Source organism: Nerophis lumbriciformis, linkage group LG02 (assembly GCF_033978685.3).
Source record: "Nerophis lumbriciformis linkage group LG02, RoL_Nlum_v2.1, whole genome shotgun sequence".
In the NCBI taxonomy this organism is placed as follows: domain Eukaryota; kingdom Metazoa; phylum Chordata; class Actinopteri; order Syngnathiformes; family Syngnathidae; genus Nerophis; species Nerophis lumbriciformis.
The window spans coordinates 21,590,126-21,615,496 of NC_084549.2; the positions used below are offsets into that span (position 1 = coordinate 21,590,126).

The following is a 25,371-nucleotide window of genomic DNA, read 5'->3' on the forward strand; positions in this document are numbered from 1 at the left end:
TGTTTTATTTTCCTGTATTCAAACATTGTTACTGTTTAAACCGTGTTACGGTGGCCACAAATATTAAACATACTTGTTCAATAAAACCTCTGCCTTGTTTTCAGTAAATACTTACGTGTACTACGCTACACAGCCAAGTTTTTTCTGAGATGGTACTTGGTGAAAAAAGTATTGAGAACCATCACAACTGGACTGTTTGGTTACCAAACAGTCCAGTTGGGATCGATTGAATGCCCTGAGATTACAATGACCTGGATGAATGAGAACATTCATAGACATGTTCGAGAACCACCGTTTAGAGGAGTCCACTGAACATATTTTAACACACAGTCATTATTGTCTAAATAGCTAGAAACCCAAGTGATGTGGAATGGTGGAAGTAGCATCATTGTCATGCTGCTGGCACTGTGGCGCCACTGTTCATCGAGGGAGACATAAATTCCAACACGTTCTGAAGTTATGTCCATCTTATCGGACATTCCTTGTTCATCTGATATTTCTATAGGTAGCACACTGAGTCTTAGACCCTGTCTACATTAAGCCGGATAACTCATTAAACAATTTATTTAGCCTAAACTCTGTGTCAGCCACACACTCCATGGGTAATTTTTTAAAAGGGTAAGTGCGCCGTCTATTTCTTGAATCTCCGGCTCTTAGCTTTGAATGGACTCATTGATCGTTTACAAACTGAGTTCGGAAAGGAAGTGATGCCAGAAAGACCGTGCCCCACACAGGAAGTGACGTCAGAAAAAACGCGCCACAGCCAGCTTCATAATAAAGCGGTTTCATAACTCGTAGCTAACCACTGGAAATATAGAGGCGAGTCATCCAGACATGCCCGTGTTTCTCCTTCTTCTACATGTACAGACGTTTGTGGAAATCACACATGAATACCTTAAGAGAAAGCGATTGCAGCTATTTGGGATACAACACTTCTCAGATGGCAAGAGAACTTCCGAATGTCCAGGTCAGCTGTGATTCTACTTACCGAAAAACAGTCCATTTGTCGAAAGAGAGACAACGAGAATGCAGGCTCCCGTGGATGTGATAAAAAGAGGTAGCGTGTGCTTTGTATTACCTGGCAGACGAGGGAAGACTATGGAAAATGGTGAATGCTTTTGAACTGGCAAAGCAGACTGTATCAGTGATTATCCACCATGCATGTCGCAGTCTCAACGTCTAGGTCCAGAGTATATAAAGTCACCAAAAATGAATGGACAATGAAGGTGAAGGCAAAAAAGAGTGAGGAGTGTCCTGACCAGATATCTAGATCCCTAGATTGATTGATGTAAAATGTTTTTTATCGCATTATTTACTTACGTGTCCATTAAAGATTTGATTAATTTATGATGGCTCAGGAGTGATTCACTACAATAGGACCACACAGCACACTGGATTCCAGTTAATTGAAATACCACAACGCTGGATATTGTACAGATAAGTTAAATTTAAGAACTTGCACACAAAGCAACACTGGAGGTGACTATGACGTGTGCATTTTCCGCGCATGCGTACGAGGTTGCCATGCGCCGGCGGACGGAGGGGAGCGGCAGGGGGTCTTAAACGACCATTGTGTGTGTGTGGACAAGGATATGGTTCGAAGGGATTTACCCTGGATAACCTTAGCCGGGGCAGCGAGGTGGAAGAGGGGTTAGTGCGTCTGCCTCACAATACGAAGGTCCTAAGTAGTCGTGAGTTCAATCCCGGCCTCAAGATCTCTCTGTGTGGAGTTTGCATGTTCTCCCCGTGACTGCGTGGGTTCCCTCCGGGTACTCCGGCTTCCTCCCTCCAAAGACATGCACCTGGGAATAGGTTGATTGGCAACACTAAATTGGCCCTAGTGTGTGAATGTGAGTGTGAATGTTGTCTGTCTATCTGTGTTGGCCCTGCGATGAGGTGGCGACTTGTCCAGGGTGTTCCCCGCCTTCCGCTCGATTGTAGCTGAGATAGGCTCCAGCACCCCCCGCGACCCCAAAGGGAATAAGCGGTAGAAAATGGAAAAATGGACGGCTTAGTGTAGAAGGGGCCACACTCTGATGGTGAATAAATCCCTTAGCCTGCCAACTACACACCATCCTTATGGTACTAACATACGTTACTTTCATATTTTGAAAACACAATAATAATTTCATCCCACAGCAGTGTCTATTTCACTACAGCACGGTAAAAGCATGATGGCCATCAAAGGCAATCAGCAATACCTTATGTGTTTCACTTGAGTCCATATGTGATGAGAATTACCAACTGCGCTGATTTTATGGCTCACATTTCCATTTGAAGGACTTTTAAAGTCTATACATTATACTGCCATATAGAAGAGGAAAGAAGAAGAAAAAAAAGCCGTCTACTCACCAGATGGCGGTCTTTGCATATTGAGTTGCTGCTGCACAGACTGTTCACACAGTCATCAGTGTCTTTGTCACATCGCAGCCCAGCATAACCAGGATTGCAAAGGCAATAAAACCCATCTACAACTGGAATGAAACAAGATCAGCAGTTTACTTACAGCAGCTTGCAACATCAATCCACCGACTCTCGGCATGTAGCGTTACTTTGACATGATTTCTACACAGCTAATTGTTCGTATCATTAACAATATCTCAGTGTGGTGCCATGCTTTTTAAATGGTGCTTAAAATAAATGGATTGTTCCACCGGTGCAGCCGGCTGAATCTATGTGACACGGCAGCACTCCATGCATCAGTTTGACGGGGTGCGACACTTTAACCATCTTTAAATTAACCTGTCTGGCCATCGGCCTTTTTTCCCCCCTCTCACTCCTTTCACTTATCGCCACTTTTTCTCAATAAAAGCCCTGAAGGCTTGTCGTTTGTTTCCACATTTGTAAAAGTGCAGGTGACAGCGTATGAAAAGGAGTATCCCATTTTTTTTTTTTCTTTCAACTCCAATTTCTTGAATTAATTTGTGAAATAGTCCACGGCTGATAGTGTATGACATCATTGTTCTTTCCTCATTAATGACAAGGGATGCATCACTCCATCTCTGCAACACAACATTGGTGCGCAGTTAGCCAGTGACAGAGGTAATTGCACTTCTTACAGGAGTGAATCTATTACTTCCCCAGTCAGGGTCCCAGGATTCTTCATTATCCCAAAGATTTAGCACGTAATCTATGCTGTCACTCTGTCTTGGTGTGTGTAGCCTCTATTACTCTCATTAAATGTTTTAGGTCCTGGGTGGCAGCAGCATTACTCATCTCAGCCATGAGGTGTACTCCCCAGTGACGGGCGGTGGCGGGTCTAAAGGTCCGGCACCGTTGACCTGAAGAGAACTGGCTGCAATCAAGATTACCGTATTTTTCGGAGTATAAGTCGCACCGGAGTATAAGTCGCACCGGAGTATAAGTCGCACCGGCCGAAAATACATAATAAAGAAGTAAAAAAACATATATAAGTCGCACTGGAGTATAAGTCGCATTTTTGGGGGAAATTTATTTGATAAAACCCAACACCAAGAATAGACATTTGAAAGGCAATTTAAAATAAATAAAGAATAGTGAACAACAGGCTGAATAAGTGTACGTTATATGAGGCATAAATAACCAACTGAAAACGTGCCTGGTATGTTAACGTAACATATTATGGTAAGAGTCATTCAAATAACTATAACATATAGAACATGCTATACGTTTACCAAACAATCTGTCAGTCCTAATCACTAAATCCCATGAAATCTTATACGTCTAGTCCGGGGGTCGGCAACCCGCGGCTCTAGAGCCGCATGCGGCTCTTTAGCGCCGCCGTAGTGGCTCTCTGGAGCTTTTTCAAAAATGTATGAAAAATGGAAAAAGATGAAGGGAAAAAAAAACATTTTTTGTTTTAATATGGTTTCTGTAGGAGGACAAACATGACACAAACCTCCCTAATTGTTATAAATCACACTGTTTGTATTAAACATGCTTGACTGATTCGAGTATTTGGCGAGCGCCGTTTTGTCCTACTAATTTTGGCGGTCCTTGAACTCACCATAGTTTTTTTACATGTATAACTTTCTCCGACTTTCTAGGACGTGTTTTATGCCACTTCTTTTTCTGTCTCATTTTGTCCACCAAACTTTTAATGTTGTGCGTGAATGCACAAATGTGAGTTGTGTTGATGTTATTGACTTGTGTGGAGTGCTAATCAGACATATTTGGTCACTGCATGACTGCAAGCTAATCGATGCTAACATACTATTTAGGCTAGCTATATGTACATATTGCATCATTATGTCTCATTTGTAGGTATATTTGAGCTCATTTAGTTTCCTTTAGGTCCTCTTAATTCAATTTATATCTCATGACACACTATCTGTATGTAATATGGCTTTTAATTTTTTGTGGCTACAGACAGATTTGTTTTTGTATTTTTGGTCCAATATGGCTCCTTCAACATTTTGGGTTGCCGACCCCTGGTCTAGTCTCTTACGTGAATGAGCTGAATAATATTATTTGATATTTTACGGTAATGTGTTAATAATTTCACACATAAGTCGCTCCTGAGTATAAGTCGCACCCCCGGCCAAACTATTAAAAAAAACTGCGACTTATAGTCCAAAAAATACGGTAGTTTGGACAGCTGGTTGAGCTATATTGTTATATAATGAAATGGACCAAAAATAAAATGTCATATTGACCAGGATATAATATGACCCTAGATATAAGACGACTATCTTTTGGAAAGAACATAAAATCCTATTATCTACATCAGTAACAAAATAACTGGTCAATTGCCATACACAATATATTATATAGAGTCGTGGTCAAAAGTTTACATACACTTGTGAAGATTGTAACGTCAACGCCCAATCATTTCTACAACTCTTATTTTTTTGTGATAGAGTGATTGGAGCACATACTTGTTGGTCACAAAAAAACATTCATGATGTTTGGTTCTTTTATGATTTTATTATGGGTCTACTAAAAATGGGACCAAATCTGCTGGGTCAAAAGTATACATACAGCAATGTTAATATTTGGTTACATGTCCCTTGGCAAGTTTCACTGCAATAAGGCGCTTTTGGTGGCCATCCACAAGCTTCTGGTTGAATTTTTGACCACTCCTCTTGACAAAATTGGTGCATTTCAGCTAAATTTGTTGGTTTTCTGACATGGACTTGTTTCTTCAGCATTGTCCACAGGACTTTGGGAAGGATATTCTAAAACCTTCATTCTAGCCTGATTTGTGGTTACCCACATATGCGGTCCTCTCCAAGGTTTCTCATAGTCATTCACATCGACGTCCCACTGGGGTGAGTTTTTCCTTGCCCTTATGTGGGCTCTGTACCGAGGATGTCGTTGTGGCTTGTGCAGCCCTTTGAGACACTTGTGATATAGGGCTATATAAATAAACATTGATTGATTGATTGAACATAGTGTACGTCATATTTCAGGGAACATTTTTTGTTAGCACAGTTGGACTGATGTGACGCATAGCACTGCTATTATGGTTGTTAATGAACACTTAGGCCTACTACGGTATTTTAATGTTGGTCATTATTGTGGTACTTGGAGAGACAAGGGTTTTCTGGGGTGGTACTTGGTGAAAAATGTTTGAGAACCACTGGAGTAGACAATCGTCCTTTACATGAGAAGGGAGTGGGGAGCTGTCCAAATTATTAATTATTATTATATTTAAAGCACACACATTGAAACAAAATAATTAAGGACAGTTTTGAAAGAAAAAAAACTTTGTTAATATTTTTTTTTTTTATGAGATGTTTGGGACCCCTGGAAATCTCGGGGTCCCAGGCTTGTGTTTGCCTAATGATAAGTCCGCCCTTGCATATTACTCTTGATATTTGTTTGACGACTGTGTTTTATTTATCACCATAGGTATTCTGTTGTTTGTTCACTTGCCCAACCTTAGGGACACATTTTTGCAAAGGATCTGCATCTCTCCAAGTAATTGGTGTGAGTGACAGGAGGAAAAGCTCGGACTTGCCTGAGGAGAGGTTGTTAGGCGACACTTGGGTTTGGCACAGTGGTTCTTAAGGTACCGAACCCCACCAGTTTCATATGCGCATTCACCGATCCCTTCTTTGGTGAATTTTTTTTTTTTTTTTTTTTTTTCAAATTCAAGACAAAGTTATATGTTTTTGGTAACACTTTAGTATGGGGAACATATTCTAAGTAACAAAGACTTAATTTAGAGTTTTCTGGACACTAGGGGAACATATTCTAAGTAACAAAGACTTAATTTAGAGTTATTTGGTTAGGGTTAGGGATAGGGGGTTAGGGCCAGGGTTAGAGGGTTAGGGTTATAATAAGCACTAGTTAAGAGCCAATATGTTACTAATTTGCATGTTAATAAACAACTAATTAATGGTGAATATGTTTCCCATACTAAAGTGTTACCATGTTTTATTACTGGTGCATAAAATGAACCGTGCATGAACATCACCTTGTTCAAACAACAAAACCAACACAGTGCATGAACTCACAATAAATTACACACCTGCAAATCAGTGTGACTTCTGCTGTTGCCGTATCCGTAATACGGCGATAGGGAGAAGTTTTTATTTACACGATGAGTTGGGTGTGTCTTGACCTCCGCCGAACCCCTGAGCCCGACTCACCGGACCCCTAGGGTTCGATCGAACCCAGGTTAAGAACCACTGGTTTGGCATGTATAAGACAGTCTAGGTCTGACTTTTTTAGAGTGGGGAAAAAAACAATCTCAGGTTCGAACTTCAAACATTGGTTCCCCAGTTTTTGTACGCCTCACTTTTTGTGTTGTTTGGCCTTCAACAAAAATGGTTGCCAATTTTTTTGGATCAAACTACAATCGCACGTTTGTTAAGATGTCATTGCGCGGAATCGATTGCTTAAGAATCCCACGCCTTGGTGACTCATTCTCTGTGCTTTTTTTCCTTGAAAACTACCATAAAATAAGCTACAATTGGGCCAAATAACAAAAGTGAAAACCACTGCTTAAATCAAGAGATAACTTGTGTGAAAGTATAAAGGTGGCATCAGCTTTTTGCATTTTGTTTGTCATTTATATGTATTTTTTAAATTGTTTTATGTATGGAATCTATAATTACTCTCTATAAAACGTGAATACAAGTGGGTGCCAGGAACCGCTATGTTTTATTTCTAATGGAAAAAAATGGCTTTAGTTTTCGTACGATTAGGTCTTTGTCAGACCATTTGAAATGGATTACAGAAACCAAGGTCCGTGTGGTTAAACTAAGAGCGCTGCTTTACTGTAACATAAAACGGCACTGCATCAAAGTAGGAGGCACAGTGTTATACGGCAACAGACACTAAAGCAAACACCAACCTCACACCATGTTTTATCATTCTAAAATTACATTTTGAAAATATTCTTTCTCTTTATAAAAATACACGATCTGACAACTTGTCTTTCCATACAGGTTAATCATTGATTAAAGTGAAATTTATCAACTTTCCCACATATTTTTTATTTCCTGTCAAGTCCGGGCCACCCAGTCCCTTTTGACCACAAAATGGTGCAAATGGGCTTTTACTTGTCGATAAAACATTGTAGTGAAAATATAGCAGCTAACATTTGCAAAAGTTGTTCAATGTTTACAAGTGACAGAAAAAAACAAAAATATTGCGTATTTTGTTTTCAAAATACCTTTGGCATTTATATGTACTGTTTTTTCTTCTTTCTGTTTTTGGTTTAACATGGAAATGTTTGAAGGTGTACATCTTTTTGGGCACCACACAATTCAATTCAGAGGCTACGATTCCATTATACATTGATTATTTATACCTCTTTAGTTGTTATATTGTATACTATTATTATATCATATAAATTGTTAATATATTGTATACCATGTTTATTAATAATATGTCTACAAGGCTCCTCCTTTGGCTACTGCCTATACGCATATAAACACATATATGCATATATGTGTAGAAAAGCGGTAGAAAATAGATGGATATATATATATATATGTATATATATATATATATATATATATATATATATATATATATATATATATATATATATATATGTATATATACACTGTATATTAATATTACAATCTCTCTCTCTCTCTCATTCATATACATATATATGTGAAGTGAAGTGAAGTGAATTATATTTATATAGTGCTTTTTCTCTAGTGACTCAAAGCCCTTTACAAAGTGAAACCCAATATCTAAGTTACATTTAAACCAGTGTGAGTGTCACTGGGAGCAGGTGGGTAAAGTGCCTTGCCCAAGGACACAACGGCAGTGACTAGGATGGCGGAAGCGGGGATCGAACCTGGAACCCTCAAGTTGCTGGCACGGCCACTCTACTAACCGAGCTATACCGCCCCCATATACATATATATATATATATATATATATATATATATATATATATATATATATATATATATATATATATATATATATATATATATATATATACATATATAAATACATATATACATATTGTAGCTGAGATAGGCTCCAGCGCCCCCCGCTACCCCAAAGGGAATAAGCGGTAGAAAATGGATGGATGGATGGATATATATATATATATATATATATATATATATATATATATATATATATACATATATATATATATATATATATATATATATATACACACACACTGTATATTGGTATTACAATATGTCTCTCTCTCTCATTCATATATATATATATATATATATATATATATATATATATATATATATATATATATATATATATATATATATGTGAAGTGAAGTGAATTATATTTATATAGCGCTTTTTCTCTAGTGACTCAAAGCGCTTTACAAAGTGAAAACTAATATCTAAGTTACATTTAAACCAGTGTGAGTGGGTAAAGTGGTGGGTAAAGTGCCTTGCCCAAGGACACAACGGCAGTGACTAGGATGGCGGAAGCGGGGATCGAACTGGAACCCTCAAGTTGCTGGCACGGCCACTCTACTAATCGAGCTATACCGCCCCCATATATATATATATATATATATATATATATATATATATATATATATATATATATATATATATATATATATATATATATAATATATATATATATATATATGGGGCCCTGCGATGAGGTGGAGACTTGTCCAGGGTGTACACCGCCTTCCGCCCGATTGTAGCTGAGATAGGCTCCAGCAACCCCCGCGACCCCGAAGGGAATAGGCGGTAGAAAATGGATGGATGGATGGATATATATATGGGGGGCGGCGTGGCACGGTTGGGAACTAGGAGCCTGAGGGTTCCTGGTTCGATCCTCAGCTTCTACTAACCTAGTAACATCAGTTTTGTCCTTGACCAAGACACTTCACCCTTGCTCCTGATGGGTCGTGGGTAGCGCCTTGCATGGCAGCTCCCGCCATCAGTGTGTGAATGTGTGTGTGAATGGGTGAATGTGGAAATAGTGTCAAAACGTTTTGAATGCCTTGAAAGTAGAAAAGCGCTATACAGGTATAACCCATTTACCATTTACATTTATATATATACACACACACACATCCAACATCCAACATCTAAAATATGCTTGGGGAGATGCATTGTGGTTGTCTACCGCCATGTATTTCCACAGAAGAGATGATAGCAACGTTTTGAGATTGGGATAAAGTTAAACATAAAGTTTGGTATGGGTTCGTATTGGACTGTTGAGGTGAGTGTTACCATAGAAACGACTTCAAATGCACTGTAATTATGTGCTGGAGCTACATGTAACTGAAATCCCATGGCAGCTTGGCAATGCAGCACTGCCACAAATATCGTGTCATCCCGCATTATTTGTCCAACATTTATTTCCAATTATGCAAATTAAAGCAACACATTTCCTTTTGTTAGCCAAATGGTTAAGCCTACTCTTGCAAACAGCGTCCTAGATTGTCCTATCAAATGGCATCACGCCAATCACATTACACCCTTATTAGCTTCAGCAATGACCCAGCTGTAAACTGACAGTCAGTGCAAAAGTATGTTATTAAACATGCATGGCAGGACAACAGCTTTTTTTTTTTTTTTACCATCATAGCAGAAGCCATGGATACACGGGCTGGAGCTGCACTCGTCCACGTTGATTTCACAGCGAGGACCTGTGAATCCTCGGCGGCAACGACAGCGAAAGCCCAAAGGGTAATGGTCCTCGTCCAACTCTTCCACACATAGTGCCCCGTTCTCGCAGGGATTACTGGCCTCACAGGGTAAAAAGTCACAATTCGGACCTGAAGTGAACACACAGGAACATCCAGCATTGTTAAAATACAATTAGTAGGTTGCAGACTTGGGTTTAGTGTCGTTGTATAAGGGGGAAAAGGTGATGACAAATTTAAGGGCCCACAGTGCCACACACACAAGCAATTAATGGGGTACAGGGGCCCACACCAATATTCTTTCATGTCCTCATGACATATTGCATCCTGTGCAACGTTTAGTTGCTGCACATAAAACAGATTCAAGTAAATTGCTTAAAAGACAATGGCAATGTATTACTAAAAGCCACTAATGTAACTTTATTAGTGTTTGTGAATAATTAAAGTCACCCACATTTCTCAAATACATTATTGCTCATATGGTATGTGTTTCCTTGCTCAGCAGCATGTAAAATGAAGGTCATTAAATATGAATCAAGCCGTAACAGGTTGCGATTGGCCAGCGGATTATTAATGTAATTTAATGTAATGACCTCTAAAGTGATGGAAACATGCTTGTGTGCATGTATTCGTGAAGAACTATAAGCACCAACAATGTAAGCCAAATTAAGCAACTAAACACTTTATTTTCATGTAACTCATTTACCTGGTCCACATTTTAGTCATGTTTTATTTAGTGTAAAAATGTCAATAAATACATAGATATGAATTAAATAAAATGTGAAATAATTTATAATAAAATATAATTTGAAAAATAACTATTCAACCTGTTTATTAATTCAAGACCAATCTAACATTTTCACAACATTTTCATGTTACGTAATTTATAAATAGTATGTCAAAATTTGTGCTGGCAAGCGATTAAAAAATTAACAATTAATAATTAGGATCTGTAATAAATAAATATGATCTCATTTTCAATCCCACCTAAAAAAAAAAATAATTATAAATATAAAAAATGTAATAATTTGTTGAACTATGGAAGTAGAATTGTCTCACATTAACTTATATATATATCAATATGATATTAATACATATACATATATTAATAAATATACAAATACAAATGTGATATACAAATAAGTAAATAATTTGTATAAATAAACACGTATTTGTAAATATATTTTTGAGATTTGAAAATACATACAAATAAAATGTATAAATATAAAAATGTGACATACAAATAAATCAAGAATTTGTATAAATACACGTGTTGTTAAGGCGGCCGCCTTAACAACAAAGAGCCACCGCCTAAACTAACGTTTTAACAAAGCCCTGTCAGTACATCTCTCTGCTTTGCTGCTGGTTCACCCCAGCATTGTCCCACCCACAGAACCATCTGATTGGTTACCCGCTGAGCGGTAAAAGCCAATCAGCAGTGCGTATTCAGAGCGCATGTAGCAGCCAATCAGCAGTGCGTATTCAGAGTGCAGTGCTCAGGCAGGCAGAGAGGAGAGACGGTGGGGTGAGCAGATAGGTGTTTAGCAGATAAGCATAAGGCAGCAGACTCTCCCCAAATTATAATAAACACCTCCCAGTCCTCTCCAACTCAACTACTAGTAACATCACTATGAGCCCGTTGACGTTCTAGAAACATAAGCGGCAGCTCAGCTCGTTCGCAGTCCTTGAGGTGAAGGCTAATTAGCTTTTAGCTTAACGTTAGCTCACTGTGCGGTGTGTGTGTGTGTGCGTGTGTGTGTGTGCCCTACATGACACGGACAGCAAAGCCCTGTCTGTCTGAGAGAAAGACAAGCATTATTGACCTACAGTTAAAAACTAAGTTATTTCACTTTACCTTTTTCTGTGTTGATTGAGCTGTGTTGAAGCAGCAAAAAACGACATTATGTTAAATGAAGAATTTCCTGAAGCTGTCTCTGAAATTACACTAACGCAATCAAAAAACAAATTGACTAAAATGTACTACAATAAACGCAATAATTAGACACCCTTAGTAATGATCCCTACATTTCCACACTTTTCACAATGTCAACACATGCATTCCAATGTCTAGCAGGAATAACACCACGCCTGTAATCATCATACAGTTCACCAACAAAAAAATACAAGGTGGCATTGCTGAGGTAAGGAGTCGAGCTGAAAGCAACAAAGCAAGCAATGTTAAATGTTTTTGTATTTTGTTTGTCATTTATATTTATTTTTAATTGTTTTCTGTATGGAAAACTATAATTATTCTCTATAAATGTTACTAGTAGTATGTTTTATTTCTAATGGAAAAAAATGTCTTCAGTTTTCGTAAGATTAGGTCTTTGTCCGACCATTTGAAATGGATTACGGAAACCGAGGTCCGTATTGTTAAACTAAGAGCGCTGCTTTACTGTAATGTAAAACATTGATACATGCATTCCAATGTCTTGCAGGAATAACACCACGCCTGTAATTATCATGCAGTTCACCAAAAAAAGTACAAAGTGGCAATGCTGAGGCAGGGAGTTGAGCTGAAAGCAACAAATGTCCATCTGACCAAATGCAACGCTGGCATCGCCAAGAAGGCAGAGGACATTCAAAGCACTTGAAGCGCCAACTGTAAAATCCACATCAAGTTAAATGGAGAACGAGCAAAAGCCAAAATACTTGTTGTTAAAGACATCAAAGAACTCGACAAATACTGAAAATAGGAAATTAAAGACACAACTCTCGAAGACTTGATGCAGCTAAAGTCAACCGTCAACCTTAGGCTATGACAAATGATACGATGTTAAGTAATACATAACATACTGTAGTTTGATTATCACCAATAAGTTATTACTTTATAAAGTGCACAGTTAAGTCAGCATTTTCACAGCAGTATGTAAATAAAGTCTTAATGTTCTTTTTTTTTAATTACTTTTGGAGATTAATTCACCTTCCTTTCTTTCACTCAGGGAGTAAATTTAAACATGAAAATGGTTCAAATGAATTTGTGAGGAACTCGCACGGCTGCAGTAGTTGTGATCCCCAGATGCAGGAAACAGGAGAATGACGTGCAGGTAAGAGTCTTTTAATATACTCAAAATAGGGAGGAGCAGTCATGCATGCAAAGGTCCTAAACATAATCAATCCTCGAGCACTGGCGAAAAGGCGAGGCAGGCATAAATAGCAGCCTGATTGGCAACTGCAACCAGGTGTGCCAGGCTGCCAATCAGGGACAGGCGAGGGAAACGAGCGCCCAGGGAGACATGCAGGAAATGGAACAAACATAAGAGCGTCGACAGGAAACAAACACCAAACAAGGAAACACATGCATGCATTCTTCCATTTTCTACCGCTTGACCTTCTCGGAGTTGCGGGCACTTGGGCGGAAGGCGGGGTACACCCTGGACAAGTCGCCACCTCACCGCAGGGCCAACACAGATAGACAGACAACATTCACACTCACACTCAGGAAAGTCAAACACAAATACAAAGAGACAACATAGAAATTGAAAAAGTAAATGAAACCAAATTTCTAGGTATAATGATTAATGATAAAATTAACTGGAAATCTCATGTAAAAAATATACAACATAAAGTAGCAAAAAACATGTCAATAATTCATAAATCAAAACATGTTCTAGACCAAAAATCACTACATATTGTCTACTGCTCGCGAGAGTTACCATATCTGAGTTATTGTGTAGAAATATGGGGAAATAACCACAAAAGTACACTTCATTCATTAACGGTGTTACAAAAAAGATCAGTTAGACTAATACATAATGTTGGATATAGAGAACATTCAAACCCTTTATTTATTTAATCAAAAATACTGAAATTCCACGACACAGTGAATTTGCAAACAGCTACAATTATACACAAAGCAAACTACAATCTGCTACCCAAGACTATACAACAATTCTTCTCAACAAAAGAGTAGAAATATAATCTTAGAGAAAAATGTAATTTAAAACATTTGTATGCCCGTACAACCCTTAAGACATTCAGTATATCAGTATGCGGAATTAAATTATGGAATGGATACAGCAAATAAATCAAACAATGTACTAATATAATCCACTTCAAGAAACTCTTCAAACTTAAAGTGTTTACAAAGTACAAAGAAGAAGAACCATGATAAACTTTCTGAATTTATCTCATCCATCCATTCATTTTCTAGATAATCTTACTTATCTCCCCATATGTAATATAACTTACTTCACTCATTTTTATTAATTTATTTATTTTCATTGTTATTACTTATGGAGTATATTGTGAATAAATTTAGAACAGGAAGTGAACACACATTTTAGCAACTGCCATGTAAAGGAAAAGGGGTAGGATTAAATAAGCTCTGCTTCTTCCTACTCCTTTTCGAACAAGTTGAATAGAGAAACTGGAAATTGTGATGTATCATGTTATATGCATGCATGTTCAAAATAAACTCAAACTCCTCTTAATATTCACACACTAGGGCCAATTTAGTGTTGCCAATCAGCCTATCCCCAGGTGCATGTCCTTGTAGGCGGGGGGAACCCGGAGTACCAGGAGGGAACCCATGCAGTCACTGGGAGAACATGCAAACTCCACACGGAAAGACCCCGAGCCTGAAAATCAAACCCAGGACATTCTCGCTGTGAGACAGGAGCACTAACCACTTATTTGCTAACCAGATATGTTGAATTTGTTTAAAAAATAACCACATGATTATTAATTACATTACATTAATGTAATTTGTTCAAAATGTCTGAAACAAATAAATCATGACCATAATCTATTCATCTACTAAAAACATCACTCTGACCTTAACTTGTTTATATAAAAAGGTGGCAAAAGAAACTCAGAAATTACATTATTTCTCCATTGCGTCTACAAATGAACACATATGAAAGTTATTTATATCAATAAACTGCCACAATTTGGAGTACATAAGCAAATTTTGTTGTTAAGTTTTCGCCTCATTGGTTTTCATAATGTGCTTAATGCCTGACCTACTTAAATCATCATACATTAGCCCACAGCACCAGTATTGTTTTCATTAGTAAGCAGTCACACCACCATGCAGTGACACTCCAAATACTGTACACCGTGTTTGGGCTGATGAGCAAACAGATCTCAGCCATAACTCAAATCCAATGTCTTCTCTGACATCAGTTAGCGAATGGAGACCAGCTCTTTTTCTTGGGATATGAGGGTTTAGACAGGTGGAAATAATAGTATGTGAATCTAATTAAACACTTTTTTGGTCTGCCGTTCCCTTAGTGCTCATTACCTTTAAATGGAGCCACACATTGGCAGAAGTAATTACCAGGTTGGTCAAAGCATGTGGCACCATTCTTGCAAGGTGATGAAGCGCACTCGTCAATGTGAAGTTCACACCGGGTCCCTTTGACATAAAGAAAACCAAAAAAAAAAAAAGATTTTAACATTTACGGTACAGTCATCCTGAGTGGAAAAATGTAGTACATTTTTTAACAGCAACGTTAATTCCCTTTATACAGTATGTGCTGCAACGTACACAAGTGGATCTTACCTGGAAAGGTGATAAAATATCTGTGGATGGATCTTTATTGCCATTGCACAAGTACAACGAGAGCTGGTACCTCAACTTGAGTGTTTTGAGATAAGAGCTGTCTCTCGGCTAATTGTTACGCTTTAAGTTGCAAGCAAACATTTTTGTAATTTTTATTTTTTATTAATCAATCCAACAAAATCATACACAACAATACCATAACAACACAACTCCAATTCCAAAACCAAACCCGACCCAGCAACACCCAGAATCAACAGAGCAACCGAGAAGACACACAAACATGACACAAAACAATCCAAAAGCAGTCAAACAAAAATGAAGAACATCAACATCATGGACCCCGACTTAAACAAGTTTAAAAACTTATTCGGGTGTTACCATTTAGTGGTCAATTGTACGGAATATGTACTTCACTGTGCAACCTACTAATAAAAGTCTCAATCAATCAATTAATCAATCAATCAGCATCAATATCAATAAGAATTCCAACATAGCAGTGACTACAAATCCCTCATTTACATCATCATCACAGTCATCCACGAAAAAATAAATAAAAACATTCCAAAAAAGAACAATAGTTCACAGTGGCTTACACTTGCATCGCATCTCATAAACTTGACAACACATTGTGTCCAATATTTTCCACAAAGACAAAAAAAAGTCATATTCTACGTTCATTTAATAGTCAAAACAAATCCCATATTCCAATATATGACTCATTATTATCCAAACTAAATGCATTTTTTTTCTACTGATATCATCTCCATAGCTTGTGTATACCAGTCAGTATGAGAGGGACTATCAACATCTATCCATTTTTTTAGTATTACCCTTTTTGTTATGATGCATATTGAAAGAAATGCAAAAATTTGAGTTACAAGCACACCCGTATTTCGTGTGCTATTTGCACCAAATGTTCTGCAAACATTCCGCGACGAGGGGAGGTGGAAGGGGGGGTACATCGCGCGTCAAAACACATCAAACATTATCAGCCACCTGAAACGCTAGCATCGCTACGACAGCGTTTGAAAGGCTTATGAAGAACGCTTGCGGCTAAAGAAGCTGCCCCTAAGCCAGGTGTGCATAATTTACAGTAAATGTGCAATAAAAAAAAAAAATGAATACAAATAAGTTTATCAGTATCATGAGAAGCGGGAAAATGTCGGCTTGAAAAAAATACCTTGTGCATCTCTAGTTTGTAGCGTCAACATTTACATGTTTTTATTGTTAATTTACACACCTTTGACCTTTTATTCCACTTTTTATGTGTTTTTTTGTCGTAGTATTTTCAGAATGTGTGGTGAGCCCTTAAAAGATTTGCAGCGGGACGCAAATAGCCCACATGCCGCATCTTGGAAACCCCTGCTGTAGAAGTCCACCCTCCAATGTACAAAACCCAAAACCAGTGAAGTTGGCACGTTGTGTAAATTGTAAATAAAAACAGAATACGATGATTTGCAAATCCTTTTCAACCTTTATTCAATTGAATAGACTGCAATGACAATACTTAACGTTCAAACTGGAAAACGTTGTTATTTCTTGCAAATATTAGCTAATTTGGAATTTGATGCTTGCAACATGTTTCAAAAAAGCTGGCACAAGTGGCAAAAAGACTGAGAAAGTTGAGGAATGCTCATCAAACACTTATTTGGAACAACCCACAGGTGAACAGGCTAATTGGGAACAGGTGGGTGCCATGATTGGGCATAAAAGCAGCTTCCATGAAATGCTCACTCATTCACAAACAAGGATGGAGCGAGGGTCACCACTTTGTGAGCAAATGTGTGAGCAAATTGTCCAACGGTTTAAGAACAACATTTCTAACGAGCTATTGCAAGGAATTTAGGGATTTCACCATCTACGGTCCGTAATATCATCAAAAGGTTCAGAGAATCTGGAGAAATCACTGCACGTAAGCGATGATATTACGGACCTTCGATCCCGCAGCCGGTACTGCATCAAAAAGCGACATCAGTGTGTAAAGGATATCACCACATGGGCTCAAAAACACTTAAAAAAACACTGTCAATAACTACAGTTTGTCGCTACATCTGTAAGTGCAGGTAAAAACTGTACTATGCAAAGTGAAAGCCATTTATCAACCAACACCCATAAACGTTACCGGCTTTGCTGGGCCCGAGGTCATCTAAAATGGACTTATGCAAAGTATAAAAGTGTTCTGTGGTCTGACGAGTCCACATTTCAAATTGTTTTTGGAAACTGTGGATGTGTTACAACAGCGTGGCTTCATATTAAAAGAGTGCGGGTACTAAACTGGCCTGCCTGTAGTCCAGACCTGCCTCCTATTGAAAATGTGTGGCGCAATACAAAGCCTAAAATACTACAACAGAGACCCAAGACTGTTGAACAACTTAAGCTGTACATCAAGCAAGAATGGGAAATAATTCCACCTGAAAAGCTTCAAAAATTGGTCTCCTCAGTTCACAAATGTTTACTGTGTTGTTAAAAGGAAAGGCCATGTAACACAGTGGTACAAATGCCCCTGTGCCAACTTTGTTGCACTGTGTTGCTGCCATTAAATTATAAGTTAATGATTATTTGCAAAAAAAACAACAATACGTTTCTCAGTTCGAACATTAAATATCTTGTCTTTGCAGTCTATTCAATCGAATATAAGTTGAAAAGGATTTGCAAGTCATTGTATTCTGTTTTTATTTACAAATTACACAACTTGCCAACTTCACTGGTTTTGGGTTTTGTAAATGCTGTACATTATTAATCAGTAACAAATATTAGAAACTGATTAAGAGAGCTGACTCCGTCCTAGGCTGCCCACTAGACAGCATTGAGGAGGTGGCCGACAGAAGAATGCTGACCAAGTTGACATCCATAATGTTCAATCCCTCTCACCCCATGCACGACACTATGGAGGCCCTGAGTAGCTCCTGCAGCATTAGACTGTTACATCCACAGTGCAAGAAGGAACGCTACCTGCAAGTATTTTCTACCCACAGCCATAAGACGTTGCAACACACTTAAGTGATAACTGTTTTGTTTTTTTTGGTGTGCGATACGAGTGTTGAAATAGTGGTTTTCGTTTTATTTGTATATATACATAGTGCAATCGTTGGTGTGGGCCAACCCAGATAGACAGACAACATTCACACTCACATTCACACACTAGGGCCAATTTAGCATTGCCAATCAACCTATCCCCAGGTGCATGTTTGTGGAGGTGGGAGGAAGCCGGAGTACCCGGAGGGAACCCACGCAGTCACAGGGAGAACATGCAAACTCCACACAGAAAGATCCCGAGCCCAGGATTGAACTCAGGACCTTAGTATTGTGAGGCACATGCACTAACCCCTGTACCACCGTGCTGCCCTTAAACATAATTGGTACAAATGATGATGATGGATCAGTGCCAGATGGATCATTACCTATTTGTACCCCTTTGTACTGGGCGGAGCATGGCGGCAAAAACCTATCCTCGCCATCAACCATCAAAATGTCTTTACTTCAATTTAAATCAGTGGTTCTTAACCTGGGTTCGATCGAACCCTAGGGGTTCGGTGAGTCGGTCTCAGGGGTTCGGCGGAGGTCAAGACACACCTGGACTCATCGTGTAAATAAAAACTTCTCCCTATCGGCGTATTACGGATACGGCAACAGCAGAAGTCACACTGATTTGCAGGTGTGTTATTTGTTGTGAGTTTATGCACTGTGTTGGTTTTGTTCTTTGAACAAGGTGATGTTCATGCAAGGTTCTTTTTGTACACCAGTAATAAAACATGGTAACACTTTAGTATAGGGAACATATTCACCATTAATTAGTTGCTTATTAACATGCAAATTAGTAACATATTGGCTCTTAACTAGTCATTATTAAGTACTTATTAATGCCTTATTCGGCATGGCCTTATTATAACCTTAACCCTCTAACCCTGGCCCTGACCCTCTAACCCTAACCCTAACCAAATAACTCTAAATTAAGTCTTTGTTACTTAGAATATGTTCCCCATACTAAAGGGTTACCAAAAACATATAACTTTGTCTTGAATTTGAAAAAAAATGTTTTTTTTTTCATTAAAGAAGGGTTCGGTGAATGCGCATATGAAACTGGTGGGGTTCGGTACCTCCAACAAGGTTAAGATTCACTGCTTTAAATGATCAGGTCTTCTTTCAAAGTGATAGGAAGCTATAAGGTCAGGGTCAGATCATGCCTAGATGTTATTATTAACAACAACATTACCCACTTGTGGTGAAAAATGTTTACAGTCATAACTACCTTCCATATGTTCTGATTTTCTAGAAATGTTTAATGAGTCAAGGCATTGGGAACATTGGCATATGCTAAACTTTTTAGCTAAATTTGCAGGCATACAACTCAGATTTTTATTGGTGTTCATAGCTGTCAATCAAACAGCTCAGCTTTGTCTAGCAATTGTGTACTCTCCCTTTCGGCTGTGTTGTTTTTTCCAACTGCTCCGAGCGGGGCTCGGACCTACAACCTACATTTCTTTTTCCCTCTCCCTTATCTCTCCTTCTTGCTTCTTTGTCTTGTGTTGTCTTAACTTTCTTGTTGCCTCTTTTTGCACTGCTCTCCAAATGTAAACAATGGAACTATTTAACTGGCCTCTCAACGAATTAGACAAGATCTTAGGTTTGGGGGAACCTGCCTGTCTTGATGGAGCAGTTGTTGCTGTACACACGACGGACTCTTGGAAGGAGAAGGAGTGCGGCGTGTCTGTGACCATTTCAGTCGTGGACATTGAAGATATCCACGTATTCGGGATTATGTCAACAGGACAGCTCCTGATTAGAGTGAGCATTGCTCTGGTTTGTCGACAAATTGGAAGTTTCTGGCAGTCTTTCAAAGTACCCCAAAGCTGCCACAAATGATTGGAGGATGCGGGCAGAACTGTGGAAACTTTGTGATTTGGATAACATCGGACCGTCTGCCCTGAAGGTTGAATTTGAGGACCAGTAATAGACAATTAAAGCACATTTTATTTTCGCTCGCAAACAAAACATTCTAACTTGGCTTGTTTCCCTGGTTTTGAGACTCTCCCGAAGGACAGTGCGGCGAAGACACAACAAACTCCCTTCTTGTCTCTCATGGACACACACCTGTTGTTGTTGACTTTAGACTGACTGACAGTTGCAAGAGCACCAAGGTTGCGGAACAGAGACACGCTGCAGGCTCTCACACACACACACACACACTCACACACACACACACACACACACACACTCACACACACACACACACACACACACACACACACACACACACACACACACACACACACACACACACACACACACACACACATATCCACAAAAAATACACGCCACACACACATACCATACGCCCCATCCCACACCTTTGAAGCTTGAACCTCTTAGGGGTGATGGACGGCTGAGCAGTGCTTTAGAGAGCAGCAGCCTGCCTCTGTAGCCCCCACTCACTCCCCTTTGTTGCAAGTTTTGTGGATTCTATGAAACATGTTGATGTGTCCTAATGGCTATTGAGTTTTTTTCTTTTTTCTTGGCCTCAGTCTGGATCCCCCGCCAACCCCCGAACATTTTTTTTTTTACTCCCGGGTTGGGGAGGAGATCTTGCCCCAAGTAGAGGAGTTCAAGTACCTTGGAGTCTTGTTCACGAGTGAGGGAAGAGTGGATCGTGAGATCGACAGGCGGATCGGTGCGGCGTCTTCAGTAATGCGGACGCTGTATCGATCCGTTGTGGTGAAGAAGGAGCTGAGCCGGAAGACAAAGCTCTCAATTTACCGGTCGATCTACGTTCCCATCCTCACCTATGGTCATGAGCTTTGGGTTATGACCGAAAGGACAAGATCACGGGTACAAGCGGCCGAAATGAGTTTCCTCCGCCGGGTGGCGGGGCTCTCCCTTAGAGATAGGGTGAGAAGCTCTGTCATCCGGGAGGAGCTCAAAGTAAAGCCGCTGCTCCTCCACATCGAGAGGAGCCAGATGAGGTGGTTCGGGCATCTGGTCAGGATGCCACCCGAACGCCTCACTAGGGAGGTGTTTAGGGCACGTCCGACCGGTAGGAGGCCGCGGGGAAGACCCAGGACACGTTGGGAAGACTGTGTCTCCCGGCTGGCCTGGGAACGCCTCGGGGTCCCACAGGAAGAGCTGGACGAAGTGGCTGGGGAGAGGGAAGTCTGGGCTTCCCTGCTTAGGCTGCTGCCCCCGCGACCCGACCTCGGATAAGCGGAAGAAGATGGATGGATGGATGGACTCCCCCTCGACCCCATTCTCTTGAATAGGACTGTGCAGAAAATCTTAATTTCCTCTCGGGGACTAATAAAGTAAATGATGAACGATTAACGATTGATTGACGATCGTCTGTGCGAGAGACTAGTGTACTACCATTGATCTAAAACACTGGCAGCCTCCTAGATCACCACCACTGTACTTGAAATTGATTGGCTTCAATTACACTTACGCAGACATTCATGGGCCCGTCGCTAGGGAGATGTATTCATGAAGGAAATTAATTTTAAAATGGGTGATATTTGTGCATTTGTTGCTGTATTGTTGAGGGAAACCATGATTATTATTATTTTTTCACACTGTGTTTTCGGGCGGGGTGAGGGAGAGTGGGGGTTGTTGGTGTTTAAGTGGGAAGATAGAGATTGTGGAGGTTTTAGGTTTTAGATTAAGTCGGCCCTGACCTCAGAGTCCTAGAACTTGGTATTTGACACATGCTAACTTTAGCATGCCAACTTTTTTTTAGCTAAATTTGCAGCCGTACATCTCAGAGTCATATAACTTGGTGTTTGACACATGCCAACAGTAAGCATGCTAACATTGGCATGCTAACTTGTTTCGGTAATTTTGCAGCCGTACACTTCAGAGTCATGTCACTTGGTACTTGACACATGCTAACTGTTAACATGCTAACTTTAACATGCTAGCATTTCTATAATTTCCGGTGGTGAGTCAGGGCATTGGGAAGGACGTGACCGCATGTGTCATTTCAGTTGGTTTAATTTGCTTTGAATCTTGTTCGGGTGATAGGGAAGCTTGAGCCTACCCCAGCATACTTTGGGTAAGTACCAGTCCATTACTGGGGATAAATAGAAAACCATCATCACACATTTATGGGCAATATACCGTTTCCCATTAGCCTAACCTGCATGTTTTTTGACTGTGGGAGGGCAAGGTGAGAAATGTCAATAGCCCAATCTTAGTTTTTGCAAAATCTTGATGATAATAGCTTGTTGTGAAACATAATAATAGGAGCTGTGCTGGTATTCAAAGGCTAATGCTTGGGTATCGCCATATTAAGCCCATTTATATTATTGTAATGTTCCTTTAAGTATCACAGCAGGGTGTAAAAGAGCAAATCAAATCTCCACTATGAAGCCAGACATTCCAACATGTCATTTCTGTATGAAAAGTTCTCCTTCAAATACCATTCACAGCCTCTCTTTGATCACAAGATTTAGTAGCGCAGCTGGTTTTATTGATCATAATGAACAGCAAATCTTCCTCTGTGGGCTTTGTTCGCGGAAAATAGTTCAAATGCAGTTACTGTTACTTTGATTTTTGACAATGGAGAGCGTTGCAGTGATTTTTTATTCATATCCCAACACCACATGTTGGGAAATAATTGGCCAGCTATAACTATAACCAATGTGATGTTTGCAAGTATTATAATGTTGAGCTTAAATGGTAAAAAGAGAGTTTTCTGAGTGCGGATGGTAGAGCGACCATGCCAGCAACTTGAGTGTTTCCGGTTTGTATACAACTTCTGCCATCCTAGCCACGGCAGTTGTGTCCTTGGGCAAGACACTTTGCCTACCTTGCTCCGGGTGTGTCGTGGTTAGTGCCTTGCATGGCAGCTTGCACCATCAGTGTGTGAATGGGTGAATGTAATGTAAAGCGTTTTGGGTATCGTTTCAGGTATAGTAAGGCGCTGTATAAACACAGACCATTTACCATATACCAAATGATTCCGAGGAATCAAAACACTGGGAACCAGTTCTCCCCATTCCCTTCCCTAACTGTGATTAGTAATGGGTACCACATTCCATGATTGTATAGGTACCGACCTAAATGTGTTTGTACTACCGGGTACCGATTCAAGTTATTACCATATTTCAACAGCATTGTTACACGTAATGTCACGTCTGGTTGTAGATTTGGGTTGGCTCCATCATTTGTTTGGGAAACAAGAGCTTAGAGTGGACTCAGATGGATTTCCTTTTAGGTAATTTTACAATTTTCCATGCCAACAAAGCAAACACGTCAGATATAAAGTGCTCAAAATTTGATATGCTTCATGTTGTACATGCAACTGATTAGCATTAGCAATGTTACATAGCAAATTTCAACACTCCTAAATTTGTTAATGAAAACTACAACTAAGATGCATGTTATAATTACACAACTGGTGTGTAAAAAGTACAACACTTAGGGCCTGATCTACTAAAGGTTTGCGTTTACTCAAACACGCGCAAGCTTGATAGCGATTGCTAATTTACGCAAAGGATGGCGTCTCCTAGAAAAATAAGGAGCGCAATCCATTTAGCGTGTTCACCTTTATTAATATGCAGAATGTATGATGATCATCACAATGCCCACAATACTGGGAGATGCAAATATTCAGCACACACAATGTGATTTATCAAGACTGATGCCATTCCGACCCCCTTCCCTCTTGGACACCTGTTGACTTTGGTTTTGGACTAAGATCACGTTGCTCTGGAGACCAATGTGATCTTAGTCCAAAACAAAAGTCAACAATTTATTTTAATAATTTCAATTTAATTGGCTTCACCCCAATGTTGAATTGGGATTGAATTTATAGGAATTTGAATTAAATTCATTGTAATTCATAGAAATTCATCATAGCCAAAAAGTAACAGCTCATAATCATTTATCATGTTAACAAAGGTTAAACAAAAACACCTAAAATTAAACACCAACTTACTTCATTTTGAATAATTTGTAATACTGTTTTTGTTTGAAAATAAACAAATAAAACGCTTGTGGTAAAAAAATACAAATACATTACATATTACAGTTCTTAATTTATACGTTAACTCTTACTATTATATGGTCTAAAAATGTATCATTAAGAATGGAACTAGCAATGACCATCAAATTTGTCAACAAAGAGGCTTTCAAACAAATGTCCTAAAATGGCATAGCAAATATTTTAAATACTTGGATAAAGTAAAGCATTCTAGGAAATTAAGTATTTTTCCATCATTTTAATACATCAAATTGAACCATCTGTTGTATCAGAGGTGGGTAGAGTAGCCAGAAATTGTACTCAAGTAAGAGTACTGTTACTTTAGAGATGTATTACTCAAGTAAAAGTAAGGAGTAGTCACCCAAATATTTACTTGAGTAAAAGTAAAAAGTATGTTGTAAAAAAACTACTCAAGTACTGAGTAACTGATGAGTAATCTGTTCGATTAATGATGACGGCAACAAATAATGCACAGAAACATAAAAATAGCAATGAGCAAATTCAGAGCCAGGAATATCTCTTAAGCAACTAAAACAATAATTGATATTAAATAATAATACATTAACATAAAAAAATTAAGATAAATAAAATAATAATAACTTAACAGCACCATAGGCTCAGTAGGCAGAGATTACAAAATAAAATAACAAGTTAGCCTTTATGCATACCATAAACTGATAGGTGTGGGCTGCACGGTGCACCTGGGAACACACTGTGCACTTCTGATTGGTGTTTCTATGAATGCGTGAGTGTGCGTGCGACTGTGCGTGTGAGTGTGTGTGTCTCTGTCTGTCTATGAGGCTGCAGTGCGTTAATAAATGTGCCCACACAATGTACATTTGACAGTGATTCATAGC

General features: G+C 39.1%; 1 protein-coding gene across 1 annotated transcript in view; it reads right to left on the bottom strand.

Annotated features, from left to right (window-relative positions):
- Window positions 1-25,371, bottom strand: part of eys (eyes shut homolog) — a 683,137-nt gene that overhangs the window by 422,258 nt on the left and 235,508 nt on the right. Inside the window, exons 20-22 of the mRNA XM_061958758.1 lie at window positions 15,283-15,396; window positions 9,972-10,169; window positions 2,353-2,474 (exon numbers count right to left, since the gene is read on the bottom strand). Of these exons, the coding sequence (XP_061814742.1) occupies window positions 2,353-2,474; window positions 9,972-10,169; window positions 15,283-15,396 (434 nt within the window). The remainder of the gene's footprint in view (window positions 1-2,352; window positions 2,475-9,971; window positions 10,170-15,282; window positions 15,397-25,371) is intronic.